Source organism: Macrosteles quadrilineatus, unplaced genomic scaffold (genome assembly GCF_028750875.1).
Source record: "Macrosteles quadrilineatus isolate MER2022 unplaced genomic scaffold, UCM_ALF_1.0 Scaffold_8__2_contigs__length_117827958, whole genome shotgun sequence".
Lineage (NCBI taxonomy): Eukaryota > Metazoa > Arthropoda > Insecta > Hemiptera > Cicadellidae > Macrosteles > Macrosteles quadrilineatus.
In genome coordinates, this window is record NW_026542601.1 from 85,283,091 (window position 1) to 85,310,548 (window position 27,458).

Here is a 27,458-nt window from a genome sequence, read left to right on the forward strand (position 1 = left end):
GTCAAAGTAACATGAAAAAAAATTTTTGTTAAAGGTAGGCAATGTGAAAAATAATTCGTTTTTAGTTGATTTTTGTTGTTAAAATCATAAATGTAGTGGATATTTTCCTGTTACAAACCAGATTGGTGTTCCTTCATGAAATTTTAAGGGTAGTTTTTAAGAATTGACAGGACGATAAATTTATTTTACTTTGTTACTGATATTTTATATTTTTTGATATTTTATAAATTTTTTTTATCATAATAAAACTAATTAAAAACCAAATTCTAAAATATCAGTATTAAAGTAAAATAAATTTATCGTCCTGTAAATTCTTAAAAACTACCCTTAAAATTTCATGAAGGAACACCAATCTGGTAACTCATCTTGACGAATCTCCTTTACATCTAGATGTTACTTCGATGTAATCAAGAATCTTTTAGCTAATCAAGAATTTGAGTTTGAATTAAACTAACTAAAATGTTAGCCACTTTAGGAGATTTAACAAACTGTTCGTCGTGAGAATGAGGCTTAATCAACTTATGATCAGCTCACAGATTGGGGTAAAATAAAATGTGTTGGTACTGTAAAATGTATATTGTTTAGTTTTTACAAAATCAACCACGGCTACATGATAATTATCACACATATGCTTGATACATCTCAAAACATAACTATAATGATTAGATTGTAAGAAATTGCATTTACAACTGTAGAATAATGGTTAGAAAACCATGATCAAAATGGCCTAGCTTTAAAAGGAATGATGGATGAATAAACCTAAAAAGATAAATAAGACATTCTACTTTAGCAAAAATTAATACGTTATTTTATAACTTAAAAAGATAAATTATATTAGAGACCAGTTACTGACGCTTATGACATGAAATAAAATAGAGAAATTTTGTGCTAAAACCCAAGCTTTGTCCTGTTTGGGTTAAAAATTAAACACAACAATTAATTTTAATCAATCAATCACTCTTTTAAATGGAATAATTTTTTTTATAATCATTTTGTTACGATCATTATTTTCTATGCTTTATTTCACTTATGTTGTTAAACTTTACATTCACAAGTATTTATAAACAATTGAAACCAATCATCTCAACCAATCAACATCTTTATAATCAAACACATAATGAACATAATATTGTTACATTAGATAACTATGGCAAATGTAGCATTGAAAAGTGAAATGCAAAGTACTTGATTTGATTAGTTTGAAAAAATCAATAATTTGATATAACTTATATATTCCAATAGTGCAGAAATATAATTAGAACTCTAAAATTTACACTAACTCAACAATACTGCATTGTAAATTCATGACTATAAAATCTATATTTTACAATTCTACTTTACTTCGAGGATGAACTTTACTAGTATTCAATATGATTCCCCACAAAGTGTAATTCAAAACCTTTGTAACTTATCATGTACAAATTTGATCTGTCTTTAAATATAAAAAGCTGATCTACTCGATGAAGATAATTGCTTATCACTAGCAGGAATGGCTATTTGCCATTAAGATGATCTTTCGGGGCATCACTGATGAAACATATTTACAGCCATACCTGATGATCCACTTCACACAACTATGTACACAAGTTTATAGAGGGGTGGTAAAATAGTCTTTGTTAGGCACTTCAATCCACCTTGACAACACTGTAAATCTTGCGGACGAACCAAAAACAAGCGAAGAAACCGATGGAACCTGCAAGTAAACCAGTTGTTAGCAGTCAGAAATCAAGAGACACAATGATGAAGTAATGGTCAAATAAAAAACTAAGATAGAACTAAATTCTAGTTGCCCTTTATAGAAGAAGAATATTTTGTTGGAGTACGTAATTTTATGGCTACCCACTATCTAGGTGAGTATTGGTTTACTCACATACCTTTACCCACTAGCGCCTCACTATACTTGCAAGTTGTAATATTTTACGGTGATAGAAGTTATTCAGGGTGACCACAGAGCTCTTGGAAAAAATTCAGACTTTTTCCCACATTTTCCCAGCAGCAAAATCGTTTCCAAGTGAAGGCCTACCTTTTTACTAGGGGTCTACAAGTTTCGATATTTTTGGGTTGGGTCGGGCCAACGGTTGGCCCGTGGGATCGGTTTGGGTCGAGGATACATTATCTGGCCAAACTCTAATAGGAGTAGAGCAGGGCCGAGCGTATAATTCTGCAATAGCGGAAAGCACTTGTGAAGATGCCTGATTAAATTGACAATTTTTTCACGATCCTGGGTGATGTGTACGGTTTGCCGTGATCCCGGGAGTCGATGATGTCACCGAGACCAAGGAAGATGTTTTTAATTTTGTAGTGACAAAAGAAAATGTTCTCAATTTCGTCATCACCACAGAAGAAGTGCTACATTTTTTAACGATCCTGGAAGATGTTCACAATTTTTGACAACACCGTATACAATATTTGTGATGTTTAAACAGTGCACTCGTACTATTGACTATATAAACTTTGCACTAGTGGAGTTTCATGAGCTTTGCTCAAGAAAATACAGTACATATCGCTGGGTGTTAAACCCTTCTAAATTCATCTTGAATCCGTTTAAAAAAATAATGACATAGAAATCAGGTTTTCCTAGTCAAATTTTCAAATTCACACATCATTCTGGGATTCCCAAAATTCTTGATCTGTGGCCACCATGTTATTCAAATCCTCAGTTTTTGTTTCAGTTTCTTCAGTAAGTATAGGTACTAACAATGTGCTTATAATGATTTACACCCTTGGCACAGAATTTCCAGTTCAGAATCGTTTAAGCTTTGGTGTTAAAAACGGCTTTGTTCTCACCATCAAATCTGAAGATTGCTGGTTAGTTCCTGAGTGTGATCGATTCTGCACCCAAATGTTCGTTCAGTGGTTTGGATCTAAGTTTTTCAGCGCGGGAATGCCACTATTGTCGCGAAAAAATACGGTTCGCTTACCAACATATAGGTTCTCTGGAAAAAAGTGGGAACAGTGTTTCTGCCCCACTGCACTACTGGGCACCGATTAATGATGCTATCCTACACTTATCTCCAATCATACTTGGCTAAAAATACCTACATTTGTATGGTCCCCATTTCATAAGAAAGTATTAAAGTAAGTAAAGTAACAAGTGGGTACTATTGGACAGTAACAGGACCAGAATTCGGAGTTTTGCCTAAAAGGGAAAAAATGCCATGACGTAGAAAAATACAAAAACATCTCACCTGTCAAGAGGAAGAAGAGAAAAACCATGATGAAAGTGTATCCGAAGTAGAGGAAAGTAGACGCTGCATCTTCTATGTTCAGTTTGGTGACGAAGTAGTGGACGCAGTAGAGAAAGAGGTAGACGGCCGTGAAACCACTGGTCAGGAAACTTCTCCACCACCAATGATAGTCCTGACAACCACAAAAACAAGTTGTGAATCAATAAACACAATAAAAATCATTGGTTCAATCAATTCTGCTATTCTGCCAATAGCAATCGTGACAAAAAAGGTCACCTAAAACTAACTCGTCTACAGTTGTTACTGGTTGACTTAAGAAGTCACGATTTAGGTGCAAACGTTACTTTAACTTTAGGCACATTTCAAACTAGATCATTATATTTATTCAATAGCATGTTTGTATATCAGGGAGTTTGACATCTGATCTTGTTATCTAGCTTATGTTTTACATGCTACGTGCTGTGTCCTTAGAATTAAGATTTTAAATTAGGTACAAGAACTAAAAAATATTTGGGCCAGAAAACACTTGTATGTAAGGAATAATGTCACGTAAAAACCTATTTGCATAGCATTTATTTTTGTAGAACTTTGTTAATGTTAGTTGTTGTTGTTAATATTAGACGTTTCAGATCATTGTATTAACATCCATACTACCAAATATAGTGGGAATTAGATAAAGCATCCAGCGATAGTTTCGGATATAAAAAGATAATAAACTTATTCTTAAAACGGGGTTGGATTGTATTTCCAACAACTATTTTTTTCTCGCAACCTGCTTTTGTTACGGTCAAAGATTTGCAACTTTAAACCCTAACTTAATTCTTAATAATTGTATAATGTATGTATAATTAGTCTAAACATCTCTGTCTAAGCATTTTTATTTTAATGCTTGTTATTAAACACTCACCTCAGCACACAAATGGAAGTAGCAAAGCAGTATTGTAGTTTCAGAACATGTTATCACCAAGATAACAAACACCAGAAACAAGAAGCCGAACATGTAGTACATCTGATTTGACCTGGAACATTCAAAATGAAATGTAAAGGGTTTAAAATATCAACTTGCTGATAATAGTACCCTAATGAGATTAATTTCTACAGCAGCCTCTCCTGTATTTGACGCCCAAACAAATTTGCTAGAAAAATGAAATGAAAAAGTCCTACTGTAAAACTTAGTTATTTGTTTATCCTGTAATCTACAATTATTTCTTCTCACAATCAAGACTAATTTACTACCAATTTATAGCAGTTCATGGTAATATTTGTATGCTCCATGTGGAAAAGTCGTTCAAAAAGAGTGCTGAACAGCTGATAAGTCAATCTCTTGTTTTGACAAGCATAATCAACGTATTTGTTTACAAATAGGGAGACATTACAATTGATTAGGATTGGTACAGAATATTGCAATAATGTTGACCAGAGTATTACTAATCTTGTTTGCCATGTACCTTGTTTACCTTGCGTGGGAAGTTCATCAAAATAATGTAGTGTGGCGTAAAAAGATTTACTTTTCTCAAATAAAATAATCATCAGTGTTTGTAAGTATTCCAATAAATCTGCTATTCAAAAGTCCCTTCACCTGAAACGTTTGCCCCTTATTCACTATCCCAACTTTAGCAAGCATTGTTTCTTTGAGCCACCTACCAGATGGAGTTCAAGATGAAGAAGAGTTGTATGAAGATACACCCAAAGGGCAACACACCACCCATGATGATACCAGGGATGGGTTGTGTGTAGACACTCTGGTCCGGGATTTGACGGGGAATCTGGTTAGTCCTAACAGGATGTTCAATAGCCTGCAAACAAAGTCCATTGAGTCTTCGTCAGCTATAAAACTCTTAGATGTTTACAGAAATAACAGTTAACACAGACTTTGGTTGTGCACAAATTAGGTATATCCACTTAATTTTGAGGCACGTCAATAACTTTCCTAGGGCTACAGTTATGAAAGTAATACCCCCGCCGCAGCAAACCTGCAGACTAAGCGAATTTCCATATGTCTGATTGGATTTACACTAAAATGTCTACTTAAAAATGTAACATTTATTTCCTATTTAAATAGTAATTAGTTTAACAGGTACTTAGGTTTGCTGCATCAGGGAGGGTAAAACTGTTTTTTTTTTTGTAAAATGTTTATAATTAGTAAGAAATTAAAACATTTTCCAAATATGATCAAAATATGTTCATAAACAAGCAAACTACAACAGTTTACTTATTCTCCATAAGAATAACATGGGAATTAAAAAATTTCATTTTTTTGGAATTTTCTCCGTAACCATTAGGCGCATAGTAACACTTCAATATACTAAATTATTTGTTTTTTTAAGCTCTACAAAATGGTTTGAAAAGATTTTGCAAAATTTTATGTTTTTTGGGTCAAAAATGGGAAAAACCTATTTTTACCCCATAAAACCCCCCGTAAACCCCCGTTCCCATAGTCCGATCATGCTGGTTCGCGAACTCGTTCAAGTTTATCCCGCCTTACACCTACAAACCAAATTTTATCAATGTCGGACAAAAATTACTCAAGTTATCGTGCGGATGGACACATATATATATATATATATATTACTAAGCAAATCAAAATACCACAGTACAGTGTGTGGAACAAGTGTAAAAATCTTTCACTTCCGGAGACCAGCACCATACTTTGGGAATCGACTTAATACATGTAAAAGAGTGAAAAACAGCCGGGAGGCAAGCTTTAAAACAATTACGTCACGGGCAGTGACGTCATCAAAATGGCCGCTCAGCCAATAATAATAATGCCGCATATCTCGGAAACCGCGTAACCGATTTTGACGCATGACATCTTATTTGAAAGGTCTAATTATTATCTATGAAAAAGGTTATTACACCTTTAGCGGTTAAACCAACGGTTTCTTTGTATTTTAGAAAATATTAAATTTTTACGCCCCACAAAATGGGTTTTTTGGATTTATCATTTGGAAAAATTAAAATAATCAAAATTTACCTCCCGCCGTTGAATTCAGCTTTAAAAGATGAACAATTTAGTATTTTGAATCATCGCTCTATGTATACTGGTTACCGAGATATTGAAAGTAGTAAACACAGAACACTCTGTTCCCCATGTTATCCTTATGGGAAAAATAACATTCTATATCTCAGTTATTTTTTAACGTATCTTAATACAACTTGGTATGTGGTTTCACCTAGTTGAGCTACGATAATGACTATAAAATATTTATATTTTACATTTACATGGCAGCAAACCTACATACTCATTTCCCATGTTATTCATATGGCGAATTTATGCATGATTATTTATGAACATAGTATTGTGCTTTCTCAGCTTTTCCTTACTTTACAGCTTTAGACCTTTTCGGGAGTTTTCAGGACACAGATTGACTGAACACTTGTAGGAATTATGATACATTTATTATTCTCAGAACTGTTTACAAAAACTATTGACAAATGACTTCTACTTCGAAACCCCATAGACCAGGGCAATCTATTAGGCGGTCCCTTGACGTCATGGTCGATCGGCTTGAGACCCCTCTGTCCCGTTTTGCTGTCCTGGGTTCCTCACGTCGGTTCTCCTTCCTGACGCTGTCCCGTCGTAGCGACTCACAGAGGTCCTATCGACACGGCTCCTGAAGTCCTCCAACTAGCTCCGTCTCGGAAAATGCTGAGTGGGTTACTATCTTAAATGCAGCTGCTACCGTCGGTGTTACGCGTTCCGTTGGCAGATGCAGACTGCCGTCTCTCCCAGACAACTCTTTCTCTTCTTAAATAGTGGAGGTGGGCCTCTTCATCCTCCTCCAGACGGATCCATGGTCCCGGGAGGCAGCTTTTTTGGCTACCGGGGACTTAAACTGAAATAAAACAGATGCCGGGGCTCAACACGCCAAACAGCTGCACCGGGCTCAAGACGCCTCTAGTGCAGTGTGTACCGGGCTCAACACGCCTCTAGTACAGGGACTGAGCACCATTCCTCGGTGCTTTGGTGTTTTAGCCCATATTACATTACCCAACCTTGGGCTTCCTCAACACTTCATTACAACATATGCTGTCAAAACTTGACGTTAAGCGTAATTTTAATTAATTATCGAAGAATTTTAAATTCCCTGATTATGCAAGTTTTTAGTATTTTGCAGGTGGATTTTATATCAAATGGAGTGCAACTTAATCTTGTCTTGAAATAGTTCCTGCCTCCGTCTGAATTATTTCGGAATTTGTCTGGGGGAGATTCTCATCCAAGCATATAATATCAAGGCGTGGTTTTTTTCTTAGAAATTGAGACGAATCTTTTGACACCTCAAACGTTTAAATTGGCCTACAAATAAGGGAGGAGTAGTGTTAACAAAAACGGCTTCGCGTATTATATACAATAAATATATAATACATTTTTTTTATTTGTTAAAGGGAAATAACAGAGACGCCAAGCCCTATTTCATACTATTCTTCAGTTAAATACAAAGATTAAATAAACAGTCTAATGCTATGTAATAATATGTTTAAGTGAGGAATCCACAGTCCAAAGCCTGAAATGCATACTACTCCTCAGGTAGGGTAGCCACAAAAACAATCCATAACTATGTTTTGAAAAGCCCACAAGGTTTTTACAAAAAAAAAAATACTATGAATATTAGTATATATATTTTTCTGTATATTCTTTAGGTAACCACTTTAATTCTAGACGATCAATAACTATGTTTTAAGAAGCACAAAAGACGTCAAACCCTATATGAAAATTACTAGAAAAATGTAAACTCAAAAGAAACAAAAACAACACGTAAGGATTTTATCACGTTTCTTGTTCAACAATTGCGACAAATTGCCATCAGATCTCTTAGTCTGACCAATCCAGGAAAAAAATATTTCCCAAAATAAAATTACTAATATTTATAAAACCCCCGTTGCAGTTGACCTGCATACTCAGTGAATTTCAAATTGCTTAGATAATTTATTAAAATTAAGCTCAACGTCAAGTTTTGTCAACATAACCTGAGAAAGTACAGTAGGCCTACAATGTTCATAAATAATCATGCATAAAAATTCGCGATACGAATAACATGGGAAATGAGTATGTAGGTTTGCTGCCATGTAAATGTAAAATATAAATATTTTATAGTCATTATCAAGTAGCTCAACTAGGTGAAACCACATACCAAGTTGTATTAAGATACGTTAAAAAATAACTGAGATATAGAATGTTATTTTTCCCGTAAGGATAACATGGGGGACAGAGTGTTCTGTGTTTACTACTTTCAATATCTCGGTAACCAGTATACATAGTATGATTCAAAATACTAAATTGTTCATCTTTTAAAGCTGGATTCAACGGTGGGAAGTAAATTTTGATTATTTTAATTTTTTCAAATGATAAATCCAAAAAACCCATTTTGTGGGGCGTAAAAATTTAATATTTTCTAAAATACAAAGAAACCGTTGGTTTAACCGCTAAAGGTGTAATAACCTTTTTCATAGATAATAATTAGACCTTTCAAATAAGATGTCATGCGTCAAAATCGGTTACGCGGTTTCCGAGATATGCGGAATTATTATTATTGGCTGAGCGGCCATTTTGATGACGTCACTGCCCGTGACCTAATTATTTTAAAGCTTGCCTCCCGGCTGATTTTCACTCTTTTACATGTATTTAGTCGATTCCCAAAGTATGGTGCTGGTCTCCGGAAGTGAAAGATTACTAGGTAATATGTTGCTTGTTCCACGCACTTATAAAAATTATCACCTGTTCTTTAATAAGAAATATCTAATAATGTTTGTAAATAAAAGAAACTAATAGGTTATATACTATACTGTGATCATGGCATTAATGTCCGAAACATGTAAGTAATATAAAATAAAATGTTTTTAGGGTACTGTGGTATTTTGATTTGCTTAGTAACATTTAAAGTAGCCCTCATTGATGTATACAATAACAAAATATATATATATATATATCTCTATATATAGATATATAAAAATTTGAACGAATGGGGTTTTTGGCCTCTGGGGACATCAAAATGAAAAAGTAAATCGGTCCCGGGCCTAGGTCTTACCATGAGACCTACGGTAATAGCTACTTCCCTATAGGGAAATTCGCTAAAATTCCCACTGAATTTACACATGAATTACAATTTTCAACAAAACATTGGTCCATCATTATTGACAACAAACAAGCTGGAAATTATTATTTTTCATAGTTAAAAAAAAAAAAAAAACTTTTGATACTCTTATGTTTTTCTATAGTGGGAGGATTGTGTTTACCTTTTAGTGTGATTACTTGATGACAATTTTATATCATAAACTTGCCTGGAACCGTTTCTCGTGTTATTCTGGCAAAGCCAAATACGATGTGACATTGTCACTTAATAAAAGAACATTTTTAAGTAATATGAACTTAACCAGTATTATTTTTTAACCAATATTCTAGATAACTCACCCTCTTTCTGAATCCGAAGAAAGATCCGATGAATGTGAGGGGAACAGATACACAGAACCAAAGTGACAGCAGAGCTACGAGCGTGGAGAACGGTACAGCAGCAGAACTGTCCTTGCTCCACAGGACCAGGTTCATGATGAAGAACAACATGAACACGATCCTGCAATCAATTGAACATAATAGTCTTAGTCAAACTTAGACAAAATTTAAACCGCATAGTTTAGGTGTCACTTGATTGAATGCTTAATGTTTTATGAGATTAAAACTTCACAACAATCCAAAAAACGATAGTTTTTTTCAAATGTTTTAACAGTTTTTCATTGCTTATATTAGAAATTTGGTTTTCCAAAGGAAGTGGTAAACTTGTTGTATAACACATTTATAACAGAGTTTATGACAAAAAGTTTCAAAATTTGTAAACAGGTCTTTGACCTCTAACTTGGCATACGGTTGATGTTGATAACTTCTGTTTAGTAATCTGTTTATGTTTAAAATTGTAGTCGTCATACTACCAGACTACCACCAAGTCGTTTTGGCGGCAAACAAGGTAATCTAAACCTATATTAGTTTAAAATTGTGTAAAGAAAACCAATTAGATGAATTTGAATTAAAATATAAAACGCAGAATTTTACGACTTGACAAAGACTTGTATTGTTTTGAAACATTAGTGATACAATGATGAGATAAGGAGCAGTTGCAAACATTTAGTGAAAACTTTAATTAAGAACAATCTTATGCATACAGGTATAGAAACATGCAGTGGTTCTATATCTAGTCTACCTTTGACGAATAAAAAAAAACAAAACAAAAACAAGGGAAAGTTGAAAAATACACATAGTCCAAGTAGGCCATAGTACAAACAAACTTTAAGACAAGGGTTTTGGAACATTCCCTAAGAAAACACTTTCATATTCAACTGGTGTTAAAAAAACATAAACTAAAATAAAGAATGAAGACAGAAAACACATGAAACACACAAAGAGAACAAAATGTTCTTTCTTTTAGGCTCTACCCGGGATTTTTCCGAGTTAAGCTAGCTGCTCATTTTCATCCAAAAACCAAAATCCTATCCTGGAGCCCTTAAACAAAACAGACCTACCCTGGTGTAAGCATAGAGGTCAGCAAAACGTTAGACTTCCACTTCTCTCCGCCGAAACTCTTGTAGACCCTGGCAGACACGTAGCCTGCCGGAGTACCCAGACAGACGTAGAGGACCATTGCACAAGTCATCAGAGCTCCTCGGTTGGCTGGCGACAGGAATCCCAGGCAGGCAAACACTGTGGAACAATAATTGAGCTTGTAACTTACATATGTTAGTGTAAGTCCATCTGTTTCCCAGTTAAAATGTATGTTTGTTTAGACAGATACCATTCACACTTAAATAGACCTGTCTACTTTAGTTTCGGCGACGGCTGTTCGGAGAGTAATAGTTCAGTTTAGTTTGGCAGTTGCAGGATTATACTCCGTTCCTCGTTCAACATGCAGTTTGGAGTGTGCATAATCCATGTATTTCAAATGGCAGTTTCTGACCCGCAAAACACTCCTTCACATTTTACTTTTTCCTCAAGTCAGTGAATTGAGGTACTTCATGATTTTTATCATTTAAATTGAATTAATGCGTCTGCAAGAGAAAAAACAAACCTTGTAAACATGTATGAACTTAACAAAATCAAGCAGAGGAACACAATAAGTAACAAATACCTAGAGTGACAAGAGTCATGAAGAACACCTGGATGCCAGAGCCCAGGAACACAGAGAGCAACATTCCCTTCCTGGGGGGACGGAACACATCTCCGTGGACCAGCTTCCAGCCAAACTCCTCCTGCACGTCTTCCCCAGAATCAATCTGAAACAAAGTAAACATTACATTGGATCAGGACAAAATGCTTAAGTTGAGCAAACTTAAGAATTCCATAAGTCTTGTCTTGACAGATATAATAGCAAGGATACAATTATTGTTTAAAGCAAGTTTTATGCAGATAACTTAAGTTAAACAAATTTTAAAGAGCAATGTATATTACTAGCCTATTTCCCAGATAGGGAATAAGCTAAAGCTATTATGTCTCATGATAACAAACCTGGGACCAATTTACTTTTTTGTTTTTATGCCGCCAGAGGCCAAAAACACAATCTGTTTGAATTTTTAAAATATGTTTTAACTGTTTTAAGACTTTTAAGCTCATATGCTTTGGAAACTTTGTTTTTGCCAGTTCCATTTGTTATCCAATGAAGCCCAACAAACAGTGAATTTTAAAAGTAATTTTTGTCTATAACAACTACATTTACTAAGTTAAGAATATAGACACAATTCAATTACCGGTATTGAAAAATATATAATACAATTATTGAAAAAAAAAGATATTTGAAATTAAATTAAAAGTGCAAATTGCATGCCCGAAAGACTCCTTCAGCCAAGTTTATAAATTATCATTTCATTTCATATAACTTTATTCATTAAAGTACAATACATAGATACAGGAATGGCGTCAAGAGTAATTTAACAAATCATAACACAATCAGGAATCAGATTTTTTGTTTCTAAAACCCACAGAGCATTGAGTCTGATGGACTGATGGAGTCGGTATGTGCTTAAAAGGAGGGTTAAAAGTACCTCTATTTAATAGTGTTTTTTGACATAACTCATGACGTAGGATCTTATATTATTGTATTCAGTTTTGGGAGGTCTACAATGTATGTATGGGTTAAGGGAAGACAAAAACGCAAAAATTAACCAGTCTTTAAAGTCCTTAAACCAAGTCACCCTGAAATTTTTATATGACATTTACTTTTGGCTCCATTAATAGAAAAACCCTAGTAAATATTAGAATTTAGAGGTAAACTAGCTGTTACCCACGGGCTTCAACCTGTTTGACTTCATAAGTTTTAATAAAACTATTGATTAGTTAAGTTAAGCTGAAATAAACAAAACAGAATACAGTAATACAAACAAATAAGTACAGCTGAGGTATTTTTAACATTTGGTATATGGAATGTTCCCTTTAAAAAGGAATTATACCTTAAAGGGCAATATATGAAATAATGGATAGTTTTGCGCAAGGTTTCTCGCCATGATAATCATTTTGAGTATATGGTTGATGGGGGTGTGACTTGTAGTTTTCTCAAAATTTCATGGGTACTTTGGGATTTACATATGGATGATCGTAAGTAAATCTAAGAAAAGTGTGTTGAAAAAATCCAACAAAATAATCTAACAAAGCAGTGTGTACATCTAAAAACCGATTCTTACCAGGCACACTCACTAGACTTCTTCAAATAACCATCAACCTTAGAAGCCCTAAACAAACTTTTTACAGAAGGACAAAACTTTCACCTTCCAAGCTTGAGAAAACCAAAACAAAACACAACCACAGAGAACTCTTTAGAAGACTTGTACTAACCAAAGGCAACATAGGGTAGAAAGAATAATTTGCTTCACACCCCAAGAATGAAACATACTGAAAATAACAACAATGAAATGAAGGTGATTTTAATCTTCCAGAGCACAATCTTTATAGAAAACACTTAAGTTACATAATCAACAACTTGTGTATGGATATTGTCGAGGTCCTAGCAGACATATAGTGTTCTCAAGTTAAATGGATTTACAATTGAATTCCCCTTGAAGAAACCGTGTTGTAATATATTTGCATATTCTCTCTTTACAAACAAGACAATTTGATAACGACTCGAAAGGAAACTATTTTAAAATCATCTGATTTTGGTATCAATGGCACTGTTGACAGTTTTACAATCTATTGACTTAATAGCAAAAACCAGCCAAAAGAATTATTTTATCTAGATGTCAAAACTTTAATTAAGAGTCTAAATGTAACCTCTCTACTATCGAGCAGCATCGAAGAAGACTTCAACTCATTTAGAAGATATTTGTGACGGTTCAATCTTACTGATAGAACCAGTTCCATAATGTTCATTTGAATTTCATTTATTGGAATTTACTGTTACTTATTGTCTAGTTTACATTCTCATTAATTTTTTAATTTTTCATTAGCGATGATGGTAAGTTTATTGAGCGGAGCGAGCGAAGCTCTTTGGGATCAACTTCAATGCAACAAATAGAGAAACATCACTCAATAACGGCTGAACTCATTTCAGCCAAACTTAACAAAATTACTTAGACTAATAGTGAGATGGTTTTTAAACATACAAATTTCAATTAGATAATGCTTATGCAATTTAAAACGAACTTAAAATTTCCAATATTTAACATTAGGTTTATGGGGCTAAAGTAGCCATGACAGTTTTTTTGTTTACAATAAAAATGTAAACAAGAGAATCATAAGGTATTTCTGAACTTTCTAGACTTTTCTTTTAAACGTTTTTAAACCATTCCTATGACTGTAATAAACAAGAGAATGCCGTTAAAACTTTTTTTAAGGCGCGGAATTCACTGAAAGTTGAGAAAATATACGGAACTAATTTCTCAATGCGCGGAGCATAAACAAGGAGCGGAGGGATACGGACCGGTGACTACTTTCTTGGGAACCTATTTCTGTTGCCACTGTTGCCAGCTGATTAGAAACAGCCAATGTTAGAAATCAGGATTTAATAAGCGATATATCGAACCGCATCGAAATCGATATTTAATCCGATAATACCTCACAGGTTATATTATGTTGAATTACATCGACGGTGCAGTAAGTTAGTTATTACACTTATTAATAAAACGCAGATTGAACACTGATCTAATTTAGGCATGTGGGGAAGGTAGGTCGGGGTTTATGAGTATTCGTGACTACATTAAGTGTTTTGAAGTAAGGTTAGATTAGGAAGGTAAAGTGTAGGTTATAGATAGGTGATCGGGTTGTTTATTTGTGTTGCACCATATCATTTTTATCTTTTGGAATAGTTGGTTAAACAGTGAAACGATTTCAAAAATGATTGCATTATGGTCATCTACAGTATTCTAGCATTGACTTTATATAAAGTCAATGATTCTAGCAAATTACTACATAAAAACCAAATGAAAAGAACATTTGGATTTGGACCTTTGACCATAGCAAAACTATACAAATATCAAATCACGTTTGCTCCGCCTAACTGGCTTTCACCTCTCTGAAAGCAACCCTAGTATTTGTTTGAAATAATTGAGTTGTCCATTTGATATCCTTGCTCTAGCTAGGCTTAAGCTAACTGTAGAGTGAGTGTGTAGGTCAGTTTGTAGGTAAAATAGGAGGCAACATCAATGAAGAGCTGAAATGCAGAGTTTGAGCTGAGCTTAAATCCTACAAGGTTTCATATAAATGTAGTAGAAGCACTGGAGGTTTTAGCCATCAAGAATCGACAACCAATAACGATTGATTATTGGTTAATCTCACAGCATTTACTATAAGGATTGAACTATTTCTACCAATCAGTAGTAGCAATTACTGAAGAGATATAATGAAAATAAATTAAATACAAAATCTGTCTCTTAAAGTATTGTAATTTTAGATGTGATGATGTCGTGCACCCTAATATTTGTCTTAAAGGTGTGGGAAACTAAGGTTTTAGGAAAAAAAACTCAAGCCTCAAGCTTATTTGAGTCTAGTTTTTCTATTAGTGAATGGATGTCATATTGTAAGTTGATTTGTCATAATTCTTATCAAAATCCATTTTCAAAATGCTATTATGTCGATATGAATATAGTTAATAAGTCCCTATGAATACATTAAAAAGTTATTGTCTTCAACTTTTTTCCTTCAAAAGGCAAATTTTTATGAGATTAGTTTGGTTACAGACTAAAAGTACAAATAAATATACCTGTAAAGAGTAATTTAACTTAGCTAACTGAAATCATTTAAAGTCTCAGGGCTGATGCAGGATTGCTTTTCCAAACACCGCCAACATCTTTTATGACTGACCCTTAGCTTTTAAATCCTAGGACTGATTAACCTATCCTGAGCATCCTAAAGCCTGTTTACCTTACCTGGTTGTACCTGGCGATGTCCTTGTGTAGCGTCCGCAGGATGATCATAGCCACCATACCAGACAGGAACAGCACGATCATGAGGGAGTTGAGGATGCTGAACCAGTGGATGTTGGTCTGCGGCATCGACTCCAAGATATAGTCCCAGCGAGACGACCACTTCACTGTGTTGTTCTTCTACAGAGAGCCATAACAGAATCAGTGTGAAAAACAAGTTTAAAAAATATTTACTTCCTCATATGAGAACAACTTGATACTATTTCTAATCTATTCAGACAGGGTGGTTCAAACAGGGTGTATGTTTAGAATGTAATGAATAGTGAAATGATGTAAAAACTCCCAATAGTAATTTGTGTAACTAGTGGACAAAGTGGCACTTTGCTGCACACGAGAGAAATGTTGCAGCAAAGGCAGTTTGCAATCATGTTACACATGATATTTTTCTTCAGTAACTATAAATCATATAAATAATTAGTCTTTCAAACAATGAACACCTCGTTTTTAGGTTATGTTAAATTAGTGCAGCAAAGGCAGTTTGCAATCATGTTACACATGATATTTTTCTTCAGCAACTATAAATCATATAAATAATTAGTCTTTCAAACAATGAACACCTCGTTTTTAGGTTAGGTTAAATTAAAACATTGAAGGAAATGGGAAACGCTGCACCAGCTGATCGTAGTTGTAATATCTTTATGTGTTGCTAACCTTTTCAAGCGGGTTACGAGCATAATAAAAGCAAGCTGTTTTGTGTTGTTTGGTTGGTATACTGGTGTGCGACAAAGTAAAAACTGTGCGCCAAACTAAGTAAATGCAGCAATTAGTAGTTTTCTGTATTAAAATCTGTGCAAGGAAGCCCACTTTGTCGGGTGACTGTAGGAAAAATAATGTTACAAATTACCGGTCAATCACTGATTTACTGCCACAAAAGGGATATTTTGTGAATCGTTGTAGTGTAAAAATTTTTGAGCAGTGTTCCTAACCTGAAAAACACTCCCTTTCCAGAAACAACGCTGAGCTGTATGTAAGTTGCCGTTAGTGAGTGATGTTTACCTCGAACGTGATGCTGTACGAGTAGACAATGTCGATCGGCTCACCATCCTTGAGTTTGTGGTCAGGTATTGCCATCGGAGCTGCATCTCTCGTGTTGCAATTGAGTCTGTCAGAGCTCTCGTGTTTTATACTGCGAGGAGTTACCTTCACAGCTGACAAGAAAGGGTACAAAATTACAATCTGCTCGCTGATAGTCAACGTAACACCCAACAAACCTAAAAATTACTATACTAGGATTAACTGATGAGAAAGTTTTACTATGTTCTTTAATTAAACAACACATTTTTTTTAATTTGCATTTTCCATGTTAATGAATAATTCCACCTTGGAGTATTCTTTTGAAAAATCCGTAACCGTGTCTACTTACAAACAATCCGTCCTCCATTGCTCCTGAAGGTGCTGCCCCACTCCTCCCCCTCCCCACTATGATAGGTTATCACCAGGTCAACGTGGTTGAAGATGTAATATGTGTTGGGTTGGTTGTACAGTTTCTGCAATAAATAAAATAAAAATTAGTCTAATTCTGCCTAATTAACTATAACAGTAGTAACTAACACCAGTGATTAACATTTCAATTTAAGGTGTCTTTTAACACTGTGATCTGAACACCTCATAAGAAGATTTAGCAGAAAAAATAAAGTTAAGTTTCACCTTAATAAGTCTTTTCAGATTCTATCGGTTTTGTTTGAACTACTGCTAACTTTCATACAGTACAGTACGGTAGCTCGAAAGATAATACAAGAAGGACAACAAGATGCCGAATAAAATTTAATGTGTTTTTTTTTTATCTGTAGCCAGAACTCTGTAACGAGGTCTTCTTTCTCAAGGATTAATCACGGGCATCGTATGTTTCCTAAATGAATTAGCTCTTGAACTTTTTTTGAAGAGCTTTCTATAAATTAATTCAAATTTTAAATTATTTATTTAGTTTGATTGTATTGTGTTATTTGTTTTGAATTTTTGTTGGAAATTATTATTTGAATTATGTGTTATAGCCTACATGATTTTTTTACATTGAATATTATGAACATCAAAAACCTGGAAATCACACGATAATAGACAAGTTATTACTATTATTCACTGTATTGTAATCATTATTAAACCTCTTCTAAATTCAACTATATCCGCATCAATTTAGTCAAGAATAAATCATTTTAAGGCTGATCTTTGGTTTCACAACAGTTGTTTCATAAGATACAAATTTAATTTCTAACCAAGATTTTCTGATCATCAACAGTATCTATAGATAGGTAGTACAAAATGTGTCTTGGGCATTCTGGTTCTACCTACAACTCTTGGCTTAAATACTCCAGAGCGAGTTTTAAAAATACATAATAATTATTGTAAACCTATTGCAGTATATTGTAAACCAAAGTAGTATTTTTGTAAAAAATAATACGTGATTAGCCAATCCCAAAAAACAAGTCTTCTAGTATCAATTTGGGCAGAGGCTAATCTAAAACTGAGTACACTCTTGAGACCATCCATTGTGTAAACTATACAATGTTGCAATAATAACTCAGGACAAACCCAACCACTTGTTACAAGATAAAATCAATTCCAATCAAACAAAACAATTATAGACCCAAAAGTGTGTAACTATGATTTTATGTTAATGTGTTAGTGTTTGACAAAATGCATCTTGATCACAAATTGTTCACAAAAAAAATTATATTAATCCATATGCTAATGAATTTAAAAATCTGATGTGACTACGAATCTTCATGTTTGACTTTAAACATCATTCACGGCAGTCAATCACTTATTTTCACATACAGTAGAGCCGTAGACATATCACTAAAGATTAAATATTTTTGAAGTACCCGTTAGTGTTGAGCAGATTTTAACTTCCTCTTAGAAATTTTTAATAGTTCCTATTAATTTATGCCGGTTTGATATTTTTCCCGTAAATTTGTTTGTTTCAAGTGAGGTAAATCTTAGAGTCTTTGTACAAGTAAGTTCGCTGAGACCACAGAAGATGTACTAGATTCTTCTATGTCCTGGAAAAAAGATCAATATTTTTCCATAACCGCAGAAGTTGTTTAAGATTTTATGGTGGCCGCAGATCTTCTTGATTTGGCCGTGACTACAGAAAATGTTCACGACACAGCTTTACCACAATATAGGGGAGATTATGCAAAATATTAATTCTATCGTAATATTACAATTAATATTTATTAAATCAGTACTTTCCAAAGCAGTGTTATTTGGATCGAGACCCTTAGTCAAACATTTTTCACCCTATCGGAGATTAAAATTCTGACCCATAGGCTGAAATGTCGGTGAATGAAAGTGTTTCATAAATTTTGACATGGTAAAAGACCACGAATCTATAATCAGTAGCCTAACCCTTCCAGCCTACCCAAGGAAAAAAATAGAGCCCTTTTGATCAAGAATAACACAACCACTATAGTTTTAGGTTGACAAACAATAAAAGAGAAAAATAAGGAAGAGATTGCTTGCCTTTTAAAAGGTATTAAACTTAAACTTACACTAATCATACAGATGTCTTCAGGGTGACGATGGTCCCTGACGTAGCAGCCCATCGGAAACCCTGTACTGCAGTATTGGCGGCCATCGTCGAGATGATAACACCAAGTCACCGGCATATTGTCTGTGGGCAGTCACAAGTTATGGCTCTAACACATAACGTAACGTAATTGAAAAACAAATGTTGTCACTTAGGAAAAAGCAATTATTTAGCATTCAAAAAATTAAATACAAAAGTAGGTCTACTCTTTTTAAAATTATAGAATGGGTCAAATAAACTAATGGTCTTGCAGTTCATTTATTTGGTTGAGAATCAAAGAGATTTAAGCTATGAGAACTACTAGTCACTATAACACTTTCTGTTTAATTTATCAAAAAATAATTTAAATGATTGCAGTAGAACATCGATAATTGATTGGATGTCAAAAATCTGGACCGTCAATAATCTGAATTTGTCCCTAGCAAGAAATATAAAATGTTGTGTCTATTTATAAAATCTACAAATTCCGAAGGGGTAAGAATATAAGTTCTTGATTTGCTGCTTAGGGTAGATTAAGATTACATTCATAAAATCACAGAAAAGTACTGTAAGACACAGAGGATACATTCAATATTACACTTAAGTGGTGTCTAGCACAAGTCGCTGGTGTCTAGAGCAAATTCCATTCGTCGTCCCTTCCGCTCTCCTTTCACCCTACACCATCACGTACTACAGCGCTCACACAGAAGGAAGACCCTGTGCGCTACAATTGCTGTACAAATATTCTATAAGTGGCCTTCGCCTCTTCCTTGCTTGATCTAGTACATTTCCGCCCAAACATACCAGAGGTAAAGTGCACGGTTGTCCCAAAAGCTTGTATCCTACTGAATTTTGCATCTCTGTGATAAAAACACAATACTGACCCACAATCCAATGGTGCTGGTAGTTCAGAAGCATTCCTTTCTTCAACAAGTTCAGTTTTGACTCCGCATCTTTGTCACCGAATTTGTAACTCTTGGTGCACAAATGTTTGCAGGATTCGTTTTTCAAAAAAGTCAACTGGAACAACAAAGGTTCTTTGAAACCAATCCAACAATGTTGCTGTTATTCTCTGCGCAGCTTAAATTTACAAAATAAAAAAAATGCCTAATTAAAATTAAGTCAAAGGTTGAAGCCATAGTAAGCAATAGGCCTATTCCTAATTAATTTCAATAAGTATTGAAGTATGTTCGCTTTTTTTTTCTAGAGCTTATTTTTTAAATAAAATATATCAATAGGCCTATGTTAAAATATTCTATCTTGAAGAGACAAATAGAATAAATATAGACTGTCAAAGAAAGGTTCCAAGATGTGCCATTAGGAGTGCCGTGTAGTTACGGAGCACACCGCTGCAGGCAAGGATCCGTATGCAACCAGCAGACGCTGCAGCGGTGTGCTCCATAACTACACGGCACTCCTAGGGGTGGACGCCAGAACATAGGTATGCTAACCACAGCACTGCTGTTGGTCTATATTTTTTTCTCTTTGTTTATGATATAAAACTAAAAAATTGCTAATCTGTTCTAATTCTGGATACAATAATTGACAGAAAAGTAAGTACTAAGTAAGAAGTAAGTAAGTGCGAAGTCTATTGGATACAGTTGTGAATAATACAATGCTGTTTCATCATTATTGCAAATGTGTGACTAATTCACAATGTTTCCCTTTGCGTTGACCAATGTAACAAACAGAACTGCCAAATGCTTAGGCTATTTCACAATTTCAGACTGCTGATCCAAACAAATTAGGCTTTTCACAACTATGGGGTAGGTTTAATTTATTCTAAAACTTTGTCATAGATTATTTATTCAAAAACGTAGTCATTGATTATCAAAATAAAAAATATTCCATAACTGTTGCTGTATCAACCCAGGCTCTGCTTTTGATTAAATTAAAGTGTAGGCCTATAAGTTATGAAAATAATGTTATTGATGTAAAACAGTAAGGTAAATCACCCAAATTCCGAACGGTTAAGGGTGGTTGAGCTATTTAAACATATTTTTCTCTGACTTAATTAAGAGTAAAGGTAAATTACTTTGTTCATATGTATTTGCAAAGTTATATTCTACAATTTAATATAATGAACGATACACTAAATAAAATAAAAACAGATAAAAACGGCAATATCTAAGTCGAACAGATTGGATGAGTAATGCCCAAGACCGAACGGCGCATGTCCCAACACCGAACGATCGACTCCCAATACCGAACGACCTTAAAATCAGTCTAAAATGGTTGAACATTGACGAAAATGATGATGTTGTAAGATAAAATGAAGTTACTGACCTTCTGTTGCATTACCACATTGATGACGACTCGTTAACTAGATCGGAACTGAACTGAACTGTCAGAACAGAACTGAAAGTCACTGCCATCTAAATATAGTACGAAGGAAAAATAATTACAGAAATAGTTATGAACAAGAATGTATGTTTTTATTTTGACAATACAAAATAATGTTTAGATAAGTTTCAAAGATTAACTTCAAAGGCCTAATACAAAGAATTACAAATTCGGACAAAAAATAAATTGGAGACAAATATAAAATCCATATTTAAGTACATACATCATATTTACAATGGGTGGCTTCAGCAAATCAAGAGGTGTGTGCTCAAGCGGCTACAAAAGGAATGTGGACATAACTTAGTTGTGTTGTTTTAAATGTGAACATGGACTTGAAAAATTACTGTCACATGGAAGAAATATACTTGAGAATAAAATCAAATCAACCTATAACTACTTTGAAAACACGTCTTGAGACAATTATTGCACTTAAAAAGTCATATTTGAACAAGTAGATTATAAACATTACAGGTAACAAGAAAGACACGTTAATGTACATACAATGAAAATTGAACTTACAACTAAAAATATTTACAATATTTACAGTCCTATACAATATTTACAATGTGCTGAAGTCACTAACTTATTTTGACATGATTTTATCTTTGAACGAAAAAACCCCTCTTCTTTCCACTACAGGGGCACTCAGAATTTGGACAATTTCAGTCAGAAGGACGTCACCTATATCATCTTCCTCGGGCCAAACAAATTTGTTACCTTTTCTTGTTAGGAATTTGATGTTAGCAGATCCGTCTTTAAGCGCCTTAACTTGTCCTGGGAAAAAGTCTGTTTCGCCTTTAACAAGATAAGGGACAACGACCCAACTGTTGATGCTCAGGTTTGCCAGATCTTCGGGCTCAATAGGTGAAGGGTCGTCTTCACTTTCGGATGAATTCAGTTCTTCTTCGAAGCAAATCTTTTTAGCAGTGCGTTTCTTGCTGGAGACATTCTCTTTTTTTATAGCTTTCTTTGTTTCTCTAATTAGTCGCCTTTGCTCTTTCTCTTCGTCTAGTTTTCTTTTCTTCTCTTCTTTTTCTTTGATGTACAACTTGTAGCTGTCCCCAGTTATTGCTGCAGGAGTGGGATCTCGGGATTTCTTTTTCTTGTTTAGGGATGTAGGAGATGGGTAAGGAAGGCATCGCTTAAATGGAGAGGGCATAGTTTTGGTAGGTGTTGATGGATTGGTTTGTTGTGGTGGTGGTACATTTACTGGGGTGTTGATGGGTTTATGGGATGAGGAAGGTGTGGGTGAGAAAGTTGCAGGTTCGGGGGAATTGTGAGGAGTTGGGGTAGATGGTAATTTTGCAGTTGGGGAGGCATAGAGGTGGTCATAGTGTGCCGTGGAAGTAGATGGCTGGTGAAATATGTCTGTTGGGGTATTGTCAGATACGATTGTTGGACTTGTCACTACTTCTTCTCCAATCTCGACTTCTTCTACTCCAATCTCGATAACCATGCCGGTTTCGAGATTGGCAAATCCTAGGTCATCAACGAGGAGTTGCAATCCTATGTCGTCCAACGACTCGTCCCCATCTGCAATTACACGACCCTCTTCAATGCAGACAGCTTCATCATCCACTTCAAACAAAGGCTGGTCAAGGTTTTCTATCTGTTGGTGGTCGGGGCTGGCTAGAAGAGAATCTTCAAACTCGGGAAGAGGTACTGATAACTCGGGGTCATCGGGATCGATGGGGGAATGGGGAGGAGAGGGAGGAGGACCGTTTCTCTGGGCTTGCTGTTTTTTCTGTAGGATGGACTCTTCTATACTCTCCAATTCCCTTCTGATTTCGGTCCATACCTGGAAAAGGGATTCATCCCTGGTTTGGATGTCATCTTCAGTGACGAACTTCCTTACCTTTTCAAGGCCAATCTTGGTTTCGAGGAAGTTTAAGTGAGCCCTAATCTCACTTTGTTTTCTCTCGAGAGATGTAGTAGTGTGGTTCAAATCCGGCTTCTTCAATATGAGGTCATAGTGGACCGAGTCAGGATTTAGTTTGTCAAGTCCAGTCGCCTTGAAACCATTGATGATGATTTTTTTATCCAATTTGGAGATCACGTCATGTAGCATAGGGGCAAACTCGTCCCTCCTCATCCTTCTCCCGTCATTAGAAAAACGCCACTGGTTTACAGTTTTTTTCCATATGGCCTTTAGGGGTTTGAATACAGCCACATCCAAAGGCTGTAATAGATGTGTTGAGTTAGGATAAAGTGCCACAACCTCAATTTGATTTTCCGAGCAATAGTCTGAAAGATATTTGCTCATATGTGATGTGTGGCCGTCAATAAACATCAGCACAGGAAACTTTACCTTCTCAGAGATGAGCCAAGGATGGAACACATTAGTGACGTATTCGAAGAAAGTCTCCCTCGTCATCCATCCTGACTCAGATTTCCCCAGACCCCATTCTCCTGGGAAACTTTTTATAATCGTAGTTGGTACCCTCTCATATGGGTAGACAACCATTGGTGGTGCCATTTGCCCAGCGGCGTTTGCATTGACCAAGACGGTTAGGCATTATTTTTCGTCGTTGCCGGTTTTTGTGTACACGGCCTTCTCCCCTTTTTTGGCCAACACTTTTTTACCCTTGGGGCACAGGTAAAATGCTGATTCGTCAGCATTAAATACTCGTTGTGGCTCTTCAAAGATATCCAACAAATCTTTGCTTTGAAGATAGTCACGGACCTCCTCAAACCAACCACGGACTTGGTCTTCTGTGACGTTGGCCCGGCTAGATGTTAGTGCCTGCGTCACTCTCTTGGCCACTTCAGGGTGGCGACCAAGGAACAGCTGGTACCACTTTTCCCCTGGTACGCTGTCCGTGAAGGGGTTTGGCCTCTTCAGTTCCTTAATAAGCTTGGATACGCTGTCGATGAGCTGCTCCTTCACGACGGGGAAGCCTGCCTTGGCGACGTCGAACACCCATTTCACAATGAGGTCCTCTTCGTCCCTGGTGAGAACAGATGGGCGTCCCACAGGAGCTTCTTCTTTATACTTCCCCGTCAGCTTATTATGGAGTGTGGTTTTTGGAACATGAAAATCTCTGGATGCTGCAGAGATTGAGTATCCATTGTTCTTGATCGCATCCAGCGCCTTCCTTACGTCCTCCTGTGTGTACCGCTGCCGCGATGTAGGGCGGTTTGGTGCAGGCATCTTTCTGTTGAACCGACAACAATAATCAATTCACTTCAAAACTAGAATAATTAGTTAAGGAACCATTAAATGGTTCGTTAACTAATTATTTTACTTTTGATAAATAATTAATGATAATTATAATTATTAATTAATTTTATTGATGCAATGTGTGAGGAAGTCTTTGGGTAGGTTTGTAGGTTGCAAATGCGTTTACAGTTTAAGATGCATAAATACGAATATTTTGTGTTACAGTGAGTGAAAGTTTTGGAAAATAAATGCCAAATTTGTAAATCACAATAAATTTACAAGTTTTAAAGTAAATTGCATTCATAAATCCACGTTATTTGCTAAATATTAGGTCGTTCGGAATTAGGATGCCTATCAAGCCTTATTCCCGAACGCTCGTTCCGAATTTGGAACAGCGCTGTTTTGGCATGCCTAATTCCGAACGGCTTCGAATCATTATTAAATTGTACTCAAACATCTTGAAAACTATTTATTATACTAGGAAATATGTATTACAACATACTAGAAGTGGTTAACGCTTGATTGGATACATTTTAATCAATATATACGTTGTTTGGCTTACCTTCCTTACTCCTTGACAGAACAAGTAGATCGCCGCCGAACTGTCTTCTGCCGCCTACCAGCTGACCACGGCCTTCGTAATTAACAATTCCAACGTTCCAAAACTTACTTTTTTTTGTGTATGGAGTAAAATAATCGCCGGAAACAGTGACATACGTCTTTTTACACGGCTTTAACCACAAAGCTTATTATTTCAGTTTAAAAATAGGTCGTTCGGTAATTGGTAATCGTTCGGCGTTTGGGTGGGTGACCTTACCCACAATTACAATGGTAGTTCAAATACTTTTTTGTATAAATTTGGTAGGTAGCTTTTTGTTTATGAATTCGAACTAGGGTACTTAACAAGTGTTTGGATTAGGCCTAGGCGGGTATTTAACTTAGTACATCTTGCCGTTGCGAAGCACGGGTAACAGCAGCCAGGGCATACCTATTAAAACTAGGCTAATTTCCGCAAATAAAAATGAACATAGCCTATAAAATCTAATAAAAAATAATTCTCAAATGCAAACATGCCTTAGGCCTTCTACCAAGTACCTATATACTATTATCAATATTTTTATGGAACTATATTTAAGGAGACTTTACCTTATAAGGAGATGGTCTTATTCTCTCTCCAAACACTACTTGACCAAGATTTTCAGCCGGAGAATGACTTTCATCTGTCACACAGAAGTCGAAGCTGAAAAAATGGTATATTTAGTGTACCGACTTTAAAACTTGTTGGCTACACATACTTGGTCAAAGATAGTGTCGATAGGCTATTAATATGTTTCAATGGTAAAAAATAGTAAGTAGGCCTATATAATATAGGTAGGCCTACTCATATTCAACTTGAATAGCCCACCCAGGAAGGGACAACTACTTGAGCATTCATAACAATAACTAATTTTTGAATGTTATGTAACTTAGGCCCTATGTCATGTAAGGTAACTAAACTTTTCCAAGCCATAGTCAAAACGTAAACCATCTACCTATTAACTTAATTTAAAAAATAAGTTCAAGGATAGGTACTTACTGGTGATACTCATAAGGTATAACAGAGTCTTCAGTATTTAGTCGGTTGACGTACAGCACAACATCAGACTGCAAGAAAACAAACACAGAGTCTCTATAACTTATTTTTAAAACAAAATACAGTACAGAAGCAAATGTAACTTAAAACCAAGGATAACTTACTAGAATATGAATTAAGTTACGTACCTATGTGATTATTTACGCCACACTTAAAGTTCTGAAACTATATTCTCAAGGAGCAGGTACCGGTAACCATTCTGTAGGGGCACGTCTTTAATAGTATTTGCATTGATAAATACTTCCACTGAATAAGTGGCAGGGAAGTAACTTACTTAGCAAATTAAGTTAAACGAAATAACTTATTGTACTGTAGCCTAGTCCTATGCTTTCTGAAGTGTAGAAGTGTGGCAAGTTACTTTACTATAGCAATCAGACCTATTTAACTTATATAATGCAACTGCTGCATCACTGACTGAACATCTTAGCGTTTGACTATTATTAGACTAGGCCTAGGCCTCATAAGTTTTCAATAGCACACCTTAAGTTAGCTAAATTTGATAAATTAGCAAAATGCCTGATTTGAGTAAAAATTTCAAAAGAAGCAGTAAGGAGAACTCCTGAGTTGCACACCATAATAGACCGTATTAGAACCCTATTTCTACGTTGCAGTATCTTGGCCAGGAAGACAACACTGGAGACTGTTCGGCCATGTATCAGACCTGTCTAGCCTAAGGTAGGCCTATTAACTTATACAATCCCATTCCTGTTTAGATTAAATAGGCTGAAAATTGGGCCTAGAGGCCTGTGCCTGTGACAATCTCTACCTAGGAAGTTACCAGCATTTACCTGTAGGGCTTTATTTATATACCGTAGGCCTATAACTTATTCAAGTAGGGCTAGGCTTATGCTAAAACTTACTTTGCAAGTAGGTGATGATTCCCCAACTTTACAGTAATTAACAGGAGCCAGACCGGGAAGATAAAATGCTTGAGACAAATGGGGATATAATAACAATATTATAAAATAAACAGAGGATCCTTTACTATCCATAATTACGTCTCTTCTTTTAGTCTATAACAAAACGACGAGGGAGATAATACAGCACCAAAGAACAATATTCAGTGGGTTGGCTCTCAAAAGTTTAGTTTTCCAAACGGTGTTTAGATTAATTCTTTTATTACAAATTAAAATGTTGCCTAAAAAGGCATTTTAAACCCGAAAATTAACACAAAACTAACATCGCACTGCCGACTGCCAACACACTTTCTTTCACTGTTTGGTTATCTTTTTCATG

At 35.4% G+C, this 27,458-nt stretch overlaps 1 protein-coding gene across 1 annotated transcript; it reads right to left on the bottom strand.

Annotated features, from left to right (window-relative positions):
- Nucleotides 1-561: 561 nt before the first annotated feature.
- LOC129001227 (transmembrane 9 superfamily member 2-like) lies at nucleotides 562-27,458 on the bottom strand. Its single transcript, XM_054428452.1, has 15 exons — nucleotides 27,083-27,458; nucleotides 26,166-26,233; nucleotides 25,736-25,829; nucleotides 19,971-20,106; nucleotides 19,070-19,191; nucleotides 16,945-17,068; nucleotides 16,578-16,729; nucleotides 15,525-15,701; nucleotides 11,300-11,444; nucleotides 10,698-10,875; nucleotides 9,598-9,757; nucleotides 4,833-4,984; nucleotides 4,096-4,207; nucleotides 3,189-3,360; nucleotides 562-1,693 (listed from the first exon to the last, which is right to left on the bottom strand). The coding sequence occupies exons 1-15, from the start codon at nucleotides 27,212-27,214 to the stop codon at nucleotides 1,626-1,628; spliced, it is 1,992 nt and encodes a 663-aa protein (XP_054284427.1). The 5' UTR covers nucleotides 27,215-27,458; the 3' UTR covers nucleotides 562-1,625.